The 12,808-nt window shown below is 39.6% G+C and overlaps 1 protein-coding gene and 1 long non-coding RNA gene across 2 annotated transcripts; both read right to left on the reverse strand.

The window, feature by feature from the left end:
- Window positions 1-5,604: 5,604 nt before the first annotated feature.
- Window positions 5,605-7,408, reverse strand: LOC113014304 (uncharacterized). The gene is made up of 2 exons (XM_026155737.1): window positions 7,345-7,408; window positions 5,605-7,040 (listed from the first exon to the last, which is right to left on the reverse strand). The coding sequence occupies exon 2, from the start codon at window positions 6,667-6,669 to the stop codon at window positions 5,605-5,607; it is 1,065 nt and encodes a 354-aa protein (XP_026011522.1). The 5' UTR covers window positions 6,670-7,040; window positions 7,345-7,408.
- A 6-nt stretch (window positions 7,409-7,414) lies between these two features.
- LOC113014731 (uncharacterized) lies at window positions 7,415-9,911 on the reverse strand. The gene is made up of 4 exons (XR_003270991.1): window positions 9,696-9,911; window positions 8,104-8,366; window positions 7,850-8,021; window positions 7,415-7,465 (listed from the first exon to the last, which is right to left on the reverse strand). It is a non-coding gene; the product is annotated as an uncharacterized LOC113014731 (long non-coding RNA).
- Window positions 9,912-12,808: the final 2,897 nt, after the last annotated feature.

The raw sequence follows: 12,808 nt of genomic DNA on the forward strand, positions 1-12,808 counted from the left end.
CTGAATGGAAACACACAGACTAAATACACACACGGGGTGATCAGCTGAAGTGGAAACACATGAGGAAAGAGCTGACACAATAGATCATAATGACACAACAAGGAAAGTGTAAGCTAAGTACACAGAACATGGAAACAAGACTTTCAAAATAAACAGGAAAGATGAGGGGACACAGATAGCTTCCTGTCTGACAGACGCCAAGTGGTCAGACTGGGCAGCATCACCTCATCCCCCATCACACTGAACACTGGTGCTCCACAGGGGTGTGTACTGAGCCCTCTCCTGTACTCACTCTACACCTACGACTGCACAGCCACTAACAACTCCAACATCATTGTGAAGTTTGCGGACGACACTACAGTGGTTGGTCTTATCACCAACGGTGATGAGACGGCTTACAGGGAGGAGGTCAGCGCCCTGACCCACTGGTGTCAAGACAACCATCTCACCCTCAACGTCACAAAGACAAAGGAGTTGATAGTGGACTTCCGGAGGTGCAGAGAAGTACACACCCCCATCACCATCAACGGCGCTGCTGTGGAGAGACTGAGCAGCTTCCGGTTCCTTGGTGTACATCTGGCTGAGGATCTGACGTGGTCAGTACACACAAACAAAACAGTGAAGAAGGCGCAACAGCGCCTCTTCTTTCTCAGGAGACTGAAAAGATTCGGCATGAACCCCCGCATCCTCAGGACCTTCTATCACTGTGCCATTGAGAGCATCCTCACTGGATGCATCACCACCTGGTATGGCAACAGCACCGCCTACAACCGCAAAGCTCTCCAGCGAGTAATGCGGTGCTCTGAACGGATAATTGGAGGTGAGCTTCCCTCCCTCCAAGACATCTACAGGAAGCGCTGCCTGAGGAAAGCGGGGAGGATCATCAAGGACTCCAGTCACCCCAGCCATAAACTGTTCAGACTACTTCCATCAGGAAGGAGGTTCTGCAGCATCCGGTCCCGAACCAGCAGACTGAGAGACAGCTTCTTCCATCAGGCCATCAGACTGCTGAACACGTCATAGACACCTCAGCTTCACTACTGGAACTTTAACATTATGCACTCCATACTGTACAGTAATGCCATTGTTTTGCACATGTTTCAACTCTGTATACTTTTATATATTTTATTTATTGTTGACTCTATTTAATTTGTAAAATATGTGTATACACACACACATGTAGAAAAACATTTAGTATACACATCCAGAAATTTATTTATTTTTTTGCATATACTATTCTATATTGTACATATATTTATTAGTTTCAGATTTAGCCATTCGTATATTTTGCCTGTTTATGTTATTGTATTTTGCACAACTCTGTTGCTTGTGAAGCTCGCACACAAGAATTTCACTCGCATGTGCTGTACCAATGTACCTGCACATGTGATGTGACAATAAAAGTGATTTGATTTGATTTGAAACGAACTTGACAACATAAACCACACAGACATGAAACATGACAGGTTAGACACACTAACCAACAAGGGAGACTTAACACAGGGAGTGATGACACAAAGGAATCTAAATAAACAAGAACTATAACTAGGCAACCCAGGAGCTTATGACTAGATGGACTTAAACATAAACAATGAATAACAAAATACAAGGAAACTCAAATCCAAACTAATAACAGCCACAGCAAGATCTTAACATACCTACCTACCAATACCTACCAATATACCTAAGAAATCACAAAAATATAACAATAAACTCTAAATGCTGGGTCACAGACCCAGTCCCTGACAGGTATATTGTCTTTTTTCTGCCCCAGTTTTCTTTTTTAATGATTACCCAGTGTAGCGGCAACCTTTGGTCCTTCTTTGCCACTTCTGCAGGACGTAAAGTTTCTGACTTGTGCTCTTCTTGAATCGCTTGTATGCCTTTCGGTAGCAAAAACAAGGCAAATGTAAAAAAAGGAAAACATTTATTCTCCATACAAACCGAAAAATACAAAACAAATGCCTCTGGTGGGAGCTCTGTTTACATTCCTTTTATGTTACAACGAAACCACAATAAACGGCGACGATCAGAAAACTGTTGCTCCACGTCCTGCTTACTTATTTAACCTTTCATGGTGCCTCATGCCTAACACACCCCCTTTACGACACCTACCAACACTTTACAACAAGCCAATAGATTAACAAGGCAGGACAAATTTGTGGAGCATATTGTTTTATGTTGTAATGCAAAATAATCAAGATTATAACTACAAACTCAAAATAAAGATCACAGCAAAATGTTGGCCTAAACCGTTTAAGCTCCAACACCCAGTTCCCCAACATAAGGTATATATAAAAACAACTGACTTAACCTGCTAAGACTCTTAACCTCCTAAGACCCGAACTCTTTCATGGCATGCATTTTTAACTCTTTACTATTTAGGCTGATTGGGACCTGATGAATGTAAAAACAAATAGTCACCGGATTTTATTTTTTTTTACCGGATTTCTTTTTCTGAGAAAAATGAAATCCACATATGAAGACATTCGTTTTAAATTTTGATAGAACACTGATAGTATAATGTCCTCATAAATGGATATCAGGCCCTTGTAGAGCAAAATTTTGTATTTTGGTCTAGACAACCCAAAATGTGATGTCCACATATGTGGACACCAGGTCCTAGGAAGTTAATTGCATAATGGAGATAAATGTTAGGTAAATAATTTATGTTATGTTTTGTGTGTTCTGTTCCCACACAGGAACCGTTCTCCGTACTCCTGCATAGGTCCCTCCAGGTACTCCATCACCCTACATGACAACCTGTAACAGATGGAGAGATGAATGGGTACAGATATGATTTTTATATACAACCACTGTAAAGTGTTGTTCATGTAGTCAGTAGAGTTGGATGTCTCGAGACCGATCTTTGGTTTTGGTCTTGTCTTGATCTCGGATCACTCGGTCTTGTCTTGGTCTTGCTGTCTCGGTCTTTCTGTCTCAGATCGAGATAGTGGTCGGGAGATTTGGAGTCAACAGTATCCATGACACACAACGTAATGTTCGATAATGTGTCATGCGCAAAAGCATCAGTTCTAAGAGCCATGCTTAGAGAGTGCTTTGTAGTGAATCAGAAGAGTCGACTCCCATTAAGCGAGAGCCGGCTCCTCACTTAATTTCCTTTCGCTGCTCAGCTCTCACACAGTGGCTCAGCTATGCTCCAATCTCTACACATTGTGGCCAATCACATACGAGGATATAGGATAATATCATTATGTGAAAAACAGAGAGGGTGTTGACTACAAGTCTAGTAGTCAGTTTTGGAAATATTTGTTTTCTAAATGGAGATCATCCTTTTTATATATCCACTTTCTTTACATTCCATTAACAAAACACCTCTATTCATAACAAAGTTATGAAGGTTTTGTCGAAGGACACATTTTATCATAAATCTACATTTGATGTGTGTCTTCATTGTTTGACTCTAAGGGTGTGTTTGGAGTGTTTGTTGTTCCGTAACGTGTTGCTACTACCTCTGAGTCGACTAATGACTTCCTCCTAATAAGTCATCAACTGACTTGTGTTTCTTGACAATAGCTAAGGTTTTTCAGATCAAATGTTATTAAGGTGCAGTTTTTTGATATCATGTCACTTTAATTAAAAACAATACAAATATAATGAATCAATATTTGTAGTAATTTCAAAAATAATATCAGTTTTACCTTTCCATAGCGCCTTTCACAAGTCTCTTTGACAGGCTGGTGACCTGCCCAGAGTGTTTTGACCTGTGACAGCTGAGATAGGCTACAACAGAAGAGAATGGACGGATGAACAGCATTTATGGTTCTGTCTAAGTGAGAAAACTGGATTATCTGTTGATAAAAAAAAAAAGCTTAGTGAAGTATATTATATCTTGTTTTGTGGTGTGAAATATTTTCCAATGAATTCTTTTCACTGTCTCTGGTGACTGTTTATGTATCTGTGCCTCAGTGAGTGCTTTTCATTAAGCTAATGCTGCTTCATCTTAGTTTCTCCTGAATAAAGGATGAGTGAGTTTTAGGATAAAGGATATATTTGTTTTTCACCATACACTTCTTCAAAAGCCTCTTCTCATCTCCTTGAGATCCATTATGGGACTAAAAGGTACATCTTCACAATAGCAGAGTGAGAATAGTCTTTGAATGTTCTTATGTGCTCATGGGGATTTAAACCTCAAAGATCACTCACCCATGGGAACTTGTTTCACCCCCTTTGAACTTGTAAGAAGTGAGGCACAAATTGCCTTTGAAGGGTCATGACTGGGTTGGGGCTAAGTAATGGAGTTCAGGTTTGATTTTGTTTTTTTTTTCATTATTTTTTTTAATCATCCTCATTACCTTAGTCCAGTCATCTTCTTTGAGCCTCCACTCTGTGTGCTTGAAATCTGTGCTTTCCATCATTTTCCCTTTGTGCAACCAATCTCCTCCCTGTCTTCATCTCACCTGAATTGCACAGAGCTCCATTTAAGCTCCAGCATCTAGACTCCTTGGGGTCCTGTCCTAAAACCTGTCACTGCAGGGATTCCATCTGCTGTTATGGGTAATCGGAGTGTAGTCACCAAATACATTAGTTTCTCTGCCATTAAATCATGTTCAGTTCTTTCAAGTGATCTTGCCTCACTGAACTCTCAGTTACTGCATTTTTTTATTGAGTTCATGTGATCATGTTTTCTGCTCTCTGCACAGCAAAATCGCCAGTGTTAAATTGACACTGTGAGTGTTAAATTTAACACTAGAAAAGTGTCTATATGTGTCCACTCTTTTGAGTGTTAAATTAACACTTTTCAAAGTGTTATATTTTTAACAACGAGCTAGTGTTATTTTAACACTGCACAGAGTTAAAAATTAACACTGAGTAACACTGACCAGTGTCAAAAATATTCTACACTGGTGTTAAGTGTTTAAAATTAACACCGAATAGTGTTGGTGGTACTTTACACTAGCCCTGGTGTTAAAAAATTCAACTCTGAATAGTGTTAATTTTCTAACACTAACACTAGTGTCAGTCAAATCATTAATACCACCAGATTACAATAAACTCCCATTAATCTCTGATATCTCTACTGCTACAATTAACCCCCAACATCCACCCATTACAAAGAAATACAAGACATTAACGTTCCAAAATACTTTGTATTCAGATACACCACAAGTAAACAAGTCATACAAAATTACAGTATGGGACAATGTACATTTTGTCATCAGTGCCATTTGAAAATTGCCTATCATAAGGTCTATAGTACACCAGATCATCTACAGAGATCAGTGCAAAGACATCTAATCCATCCTCAATAACAAATGCATTTAAGTGATCATTGAAATATACTGTTGAGACCTTACAAGTTAGAAGATAAGTATTGAAATCGCTAACAATTATACTGACAATCTTACTGAACAAAGGCATCTCATTTTCAACACCAGAACAAACATACATCCCAACTTGATATTCTGTACCATAACTTTTGACCCAGGAAGTTGTAGAAACAATAGAAGAAACATCAAACATTTTATTCAGTGCTTCACTGCCTTTTAAGCTGCTGGCCAAGACTTCATTAATGGGGCTGAACTGTAATCTTTTAAAATAAAAATTTTCAAAATGAAAGGCTAATTGATTCTGATGTTTTTTTCACTTTAGATCATCAACAAGTGGCTTTAGGATAGGATCAAACCCATATTTTTTTAAGTCTTCTGAATGAAAAAGGGCTACAAGATGAATGTTCATCAACACAGAATTTAACTCTGGTGGCAAATTTCTCAAAACAAAATAAATACAACCAAGTTTGTGCACCCCCTTTTTTGAGCCTAAAGGATTAGCAGTTTCAAAATCGTCATAGTAGAGCTGGATCTGGAGAGCATGTTCTTGTTGTGAGAATAAACTGTGATTTTTGAAGTAGGAGCCGTCATTTAAATCTCTGTACAATCCCTCCATGTTTAGTTTTTTTTTCTGGAAACTGCTACAAAGTTCACTGTTTCGAAACATAGATGAAAGGGATCCCATGATAGGAACGTACATGAATTTATCATTGACAGGAACTTGCCTGTATGTCCCTGTTGTTCTATCTTTGCGTACATCAAAACGCACACCAAGAACATGCTCTATGGGTTCAACTATTTTCCATTTTTGCTCAAAATATCTTATCCTTTTAGATTCTGTGTTAAGACATGAAAATGGATTTTCAAGCTGATCAAAGCAATCCTCAACTTTTTCTAAGGTTTCTCTTGATGTATCAGTTGACAAACAGTCGACAACAGATTGTTTTGCATGTGCATGGATGTCATTAACCAGTTCCTCCAATGAACCAACTAAACACTGTACAGTACTTTCAGGAACTCCTGATGATTGTACTTGAGCAATAACAGAGCTGCACATGTTCAGTATTTGCCTTTTTTCAACTGGAACTGGTGTAGTTATTGTCATGGGATGAGCCACATTTACAGGCTGTGAAACAGAGGTTCCATCGTTAGGTACAGGCTCAAAATTGTTGATGACCTCAGAGTGAACGCAGTCTCCATGTGCTCGGAATAAGTGCCGCTTGTAACCAGAGTACGTGTGAAAGATAAATGAACATCCAGGCTCTCCACAGGTCAAACGTAAAAACTTTCCTGGGTACAAACCATGCTGGAACTTCAAATGTCTAAATAACACTGAGCAACTTGTGTGGTGTATCTTGCAAATGTAACAGATGAACATTTCCAGTCAAAGTGCTGAATAGTGGATATCTTTAAACCGTACAGTGAAGACTTCCTCTTGTTTCATTGACCCGAGGACTGTCCTTCACGCTGCCAACATCAATGCCATACACTTGATGGTCTGGATGAATGTGTAGAAGTTGTCCAATGCCTTATCAAAGGACACGGCAAATTAAAAAATGTGCCTTGAAAAGTTTTGCCTTGTCAAAACCTGCATCTCCCATCTGTGTCACACAGGGAATGACCTTTTGATCTAGGACAATGTAGAAACTTTGGGTAGAAACTTTGGATGATGTTCTTTCTTTCTCCAACCCACAGGACGAATGGCTGAGTGGGGCCAGCCTTAAGAAAAGCCTCTGTGCTACCTCCCACCTGAGGGAGAGAAAGAAACCAAGTGATTCACATTAAACAAAATTGATAATCTGATGTTGAGGCATTGCTGTTTGAAATTATGACAATATTAAAATGTTTCACTCCGCGCACACAATTATTTTTGTTTCAATGTGTACATTTAGTTTTAATAGAAACAATGACATGTCAGTCCTGCAACACCAAGCTTGTCTGGGATAGATACATCTGCTGCAGGTTGGATCACCTTGCCATCTTAAAATATCAGCCGTTGATAATTTGCATCTGTTCTCATCAAAAGAGAAATATACAATTCTAAAAAGCATACCTTGATGAATTTCATTAGGTGGTGAGCAGCATCTGATGTGCTAATCTTTGAAGACGTCCTTCCCTTAGATGTTGGAGTGAAGTGAAGCAGCAAAAGATGGCAGCCGCCTCGCAGTCCCAAACTACAGAATAGAAATTAAGATCATCACAATTACTGTCATTTAAAGGACCACAGCAGTCATTTTTCCACGTTATGTAATACCATGATGACATTTTAGACACCTGATAATTTTTCTAATAAGGCAGTTTTCCAGCGCCTTGGTATAAAAATTCATTTCTAGAGACTTAAAATCTTCTGGCCACCAAGTGAAGTAGATATCGAGTCATAACAATAGTAAGATTATGTAACTTTTTTTGTGTTCAAACTACATTAAATGTCATTTCAGGTTTAACATGTTTGTAAGCTTGTTTTCATACCATACAGAAATGAGTGATATATTGTGTTGTGGGAATTAAGCAAATGCTGTAAAGGCATGCAAAATCTACCATTTCCAACTTACACTTACCAGCCTCGTTAGAGTAACGCTGTGCAGAAATGAGCAGCTCATCCAATTCTGTACTCTGGGACAGATTTTTGCAATCTTTGATGATCCTTGGCTTGAAGAATGTTGGCCACTTTGCAAGGAACTTACCAGACACTTCCTCCCCAAAAAACAGCATTGTGAAGTCTTGGTCAATCTTAAACACAAAGTGTAACAACAGAAACAACACATTAACAAGAAAACAAACAAAGCAGTCATTAAATTATTTTATGCCTTACCAAGCCAGGTGTATCCAGAAATCTTGGGAAAAGGTCCAGGACAGTAGAAGCTATGGCAGGTTCTTGAACCACTTTTTGCCTATGTTGAAATGTCACCTTCATGTTGTCTTTGACATGTTTCATGTCAGTTGAGTGCCTCTTCCTTGCATTTATCACCTGACAACGGCCTCACATTTGAACACAAGTTGCGAAGAGTCTTGGGGCTGTCTTGAAAAGCTGACTTTGATTAGTTCATCTCTTCTCGGGAACCAGCATATCACCACCTGCCAAGAGTAAAATAAGGTCCAGCATATAACACCATTTCTTTGCAAAATATCTAGCATGTCTAGTCCCTTCAGACTGAGTTAAAATTAATTTTGTTAAGAAAAACATCCTTGATCCATTTTTTAAGTAGTACAAGCTGTGTAACATGACTGCAATACAGTATTCTCTCAACTATCACAGGGGTTAGTAGGAACCATATTTCTATTTTATTATTTTTTATATATTTTAAGCGATAAAAACCCTCCCCACAAATATTCCTGACAATGTAGCGTTTGGTTTGTTTGTTTTTAAATTTCAAATATTGTATAACAAGACAAAACTGCAAATATGAACGCATCCCCCCCTCTCCCTCTTAACTAACCGATGCCTTTAATTGAACTACCAAATTAACACAATGGTCCTCTCTTTCTGGTCAGACACTTTGCAGCACTTCTGCTGTAATTTTATTCATATTTAACAAAATAAAAATGCAGAAATAAGTGTACACATTAGTTTTTGACTCTCACTGAACTAACAAAGCCAATCCCTCCACATGTTTGTACTCTCTTGTTACCTCGGCCAGGTCCACGGCTCTGAACCGTGGTAATGACACCTCTGGCCAATACGCTGGGTTGTCGGGCTTGTAGCTTTACTGTCAGCGAACACAGTGTACAGTCGAATCTTAACAGCTTTCTTACAACCAGGCACTCATTTTGGCGGCAGTGGTTATTATTATATTTACATGCTCTCTTCTTCCATTTCTCATTGGTAACAGCTCTTACTTTCTCCCTCTCTCGCGCTCAAACACACAACGGGAGGGGCAGTTCCACACGTTCTCCCCGCAGCACGGACTACACTACCCATGAGGGCCGGTAACACTCTGCCCTCATTGCCTTTATATTAAATCATTTTTGGCTAATGACAAAAAAAAGTCACTTTAAGGGCCAAATTGCATTATACTTCTTCACCTCACCTGACGTGGGCCGCAAGTGGCCTTTGGCCCACGAGTGGCCTCTGGGCCGCGAGTTTGAGACCACTGACCCTAAGGCTTTGGCAGTTTAATTCGGAAATAAATAAAAGGCATTTAATAAAAACTGTGAAATATATTAACATGTAATATTCATTACAGTCTGCCAATAGCCAGATTATGCTAAATGAATATTAGGAAAGAAACTGGTACTTTGCAGAGTTCTAGCTAGCAGTAGCCCAGCTTAACAAAAACAGTTAAAATTCAAATATGACACTTAAAGATGATGTATTTTGATATAAATACTATTTCTTTTACTAGTTATCATGTTACTTGTTCTAACATCAATCTAAAACTTAATATTTAACCGAATAAAACTTACCGCATCAGCAAGAAAAAATGGCGACCGAAGATTCTGGATTGCGAAGCTCCACAGGAAATGAAGGTGTGGTCTAATTTAACACCCACAGTGTTAAAATGCAGTAACGACTAAAATCTACACTTACACTTTTCAGGAATCAACTCCCGATGTGTTATTTTAACTCGATTAAGTGTTGAACTAACTCGGAACTCTGTTGAAATCTACTAACACTGAAAAATCAACACTGGCATTTTTGCTGTGTGCAGTCAAGCAGTTATTTCACAAAAAGCTCCTGTTCCTATTTAATTTGTTATTATTATTACTATATGAGCTGACAATTGGTGTACTGAACTTTTGAAATGCCTGTCAAGACAGTGTAACCACAATAGAAAATGTCCCAGGTGCTATTTACAGAGTTTTTAAAACGGTTGGTGTGTGACTAGGTATGCTTGCACATGTGTAAGATAATATGTTGTTCCACCTCGTTCCTTATGAACAATTAGATCAGATTACCTTAGATAATCCAAAGACAACAATATGACCTTGGTTTTATTTTTTCTTCACTTTTGAACTGTTTTGTGCATGTGGTTATTTTAAAAGCAGATGGAAGTTGTTTCAGTTTTCTCATTTATTCATTCACATCTCACATTTCTATATAGTTTTCTGTCTCATACTAGATTTCTTTAATAAAGGTTTCACATTTTTTCTTATCAAGTATATTTGAATGAATCAATAAATGTAGAAGGAAAACATGGAGAGAGATTTTAGTGATTAAACCACAGTGTGAGGCACATACATTTCAAGCAATACATTTCTTCATTTCATTACATATTGGTTGCCATTCCGTATATAAAAATATCGCCCATCATAATGACTCACATTTGACCTAAAATTACCCAATTTGATACTTTTATTTCTTCCTTTTCACCTCTATCCACAAGATTATTTTCTTTAACTCATAATTCACTCTCACAATCTGAACAGGTTTACACTGGTTTTATTGCCTCCCTAGCATCACAAAACACTGAGTTGTTGTTCATCAGAAGTGACTTACATGCATGTCTACATGTGTTTTATGGACTTGGAGAGGGAATTTGACCCGTGTTAAGTGCTGTCTTCCACTCATCCCCCTTTCTTAACAAGGTCATTAGCATTACAACACTAATTTGGTGACTTCACAGAGTAGTGGACAGCACCTCACTTGCCCCCTTTTTTCCTTCAATGACTCTACTGCCTCCTCCCCCCATCAGGAGCTAACCACCCACACCCTACACTGCAGCCTCTCCATCACAGCTGACTATAGGAAGGAAGATGAAAACCAGGAAGGCCACGTGTCTGGATGGAATCAGCTCCAGACTATTGAGGGACTGTGCAGATCAACTCTGTGAGGTTATCACATACATCTTTAACGTCAGTCTCAGTCTGGAGAGGGTCCCCGTTCTGTGGAAGACCTCTTGCATGGTGCCAGTCCCAAAGACAACATACCCTAAGGAGCCGAACCACTTCAAACCCGTTGTACTGACTTCACACCTGATGAAGACCATGGAAAGGATCATAATTCACCACCTTCGCCCACTAGTCGGGAGAAACCTATCGAGGTGAATGACACTGTCATCTAAATGCAGCATCAGGCCTTCTCTCATCTGGAGAGTGCCAGGTGCACTGTGAGAGTCATGTTTTTTAATTCTCCAGTGCCATCAACACAATCCAGCCCTCAGTGCTAAGGGAAAAGCTACAGGGAGTGGACCATAAGTTGTCCTTGTGGATTGTTGAATACCTTACCAGTAGATCCCAGTATGTGAGGCTGCGGGACTGTGTGTCTGAGGTGGTAGTCTGTAGCACGGGGGCCCCACAAGGAACAGTACTCGCCCCTTTCCTCTTCAGCCTGTACACGGCAGACTTCCGTTATGACATGGACAGTTGTCAGACGACACCGCCATTGTGGGTCGGATGTCGGAGGGAAACGAACTGGAATACAGGGGGGTTATCAATGACTTCATCAGCTGGTGTGAACAGAACCATCTTCACATTAATGCCAGCAAGACGAAGGAGCTGGTGATTGACTTCAGCAAAAAGCCACCCCCTATTATACCAGTGAACATCCAGGGTTTGGACAGTGAAACGGTGGAGCAGTAAAATTACCTGGGTGTTCACCTCAATAATAAATTGGACTGGTCCACAAACACAAATGCACTCTACAAAAAGGGTCTAAGTCGTCTCCACCTGCTATGGTGGCTGAAATCCTTTACGATGAACAACACTCTTCTAAGGAGGTTTTACGACACTGTGGTGGCATCTGCTCTCTTTTATGCTGTGGTCTGCTGGAGTGGTGGAATAGCAATTCAATTTTATTTATATAGTGCCAAATTACAACAACAGTCGCCACAAGGTGCTTTATATTGTAAGGTAGACCCTACAATAATACATACGAATAGCAGAGAGGGACAGGGGGACACTTAACCAAGAGACCCAGCTCTGTCCTGCACTGTCCGCTGAAGTCCATCGAGCAGGTTGGGGAGGAGAGGATGTTGTCTAAGCTAACATCCATCATGGACAACACCTCCCACCTCCTGCATGAGACTGTACGAGCACTGAGCAGCTCGTTCAGCAGTAGACTTTTACACCGACAGTGTAGGAAGGAGCGCTACCGCAGGTCATTCTTACCAGCAGCTGTCAGACTCTATAACAGAGTTTCACATTTTTTTGGTTATCTTACTCATCAGCTTGTTTGTCTTCAATAAAATTCAATAAAAGAGGTGATCATCACTGTTATATGTTCAAGGAGGATGTCATAAGGCCTTGAGGCAATCAGATGTAAAACAAAATATTTATGAGTGGTTTTAAGTTGTAAATTGGTCAGTTGATTTTAATCCTAACTCTTCTTATTTGTTCTAGATGTAAATGTCTTGGGTTTTGTGAAGCATGGCTGGATGAAGCAGCTGTCCAGTGTTTGCAAGTGTCCTATAAAGACGGAAACTTTAATTTTGGCTACCTGCTCTTTCAGGACAGCAGTCTTTGATCAAACAGCTGAAACAAACACTCATTGTTTAGAAAATCCAGTGTATTCTTGTGATTCTTTGTACTCTTGGTATCAAAGTGACTTATAGAAATGTTCATAGCATTTTTGTTAGTAC

This window comes from Astatotilapia calliptera, chromosome 22 (assembly GCF_900246225.1).
Source record: "Astatotilapia calliptera chromosome 22, fAstCal1.2, whole genome shotgun sequence".
Lineage (NCBI taxonomy): Eukaryota > Metazoa > Chordata > Actinopteri > Cichliformes > Cichlidae > Astatotilapia > Astatotilapia calliptera.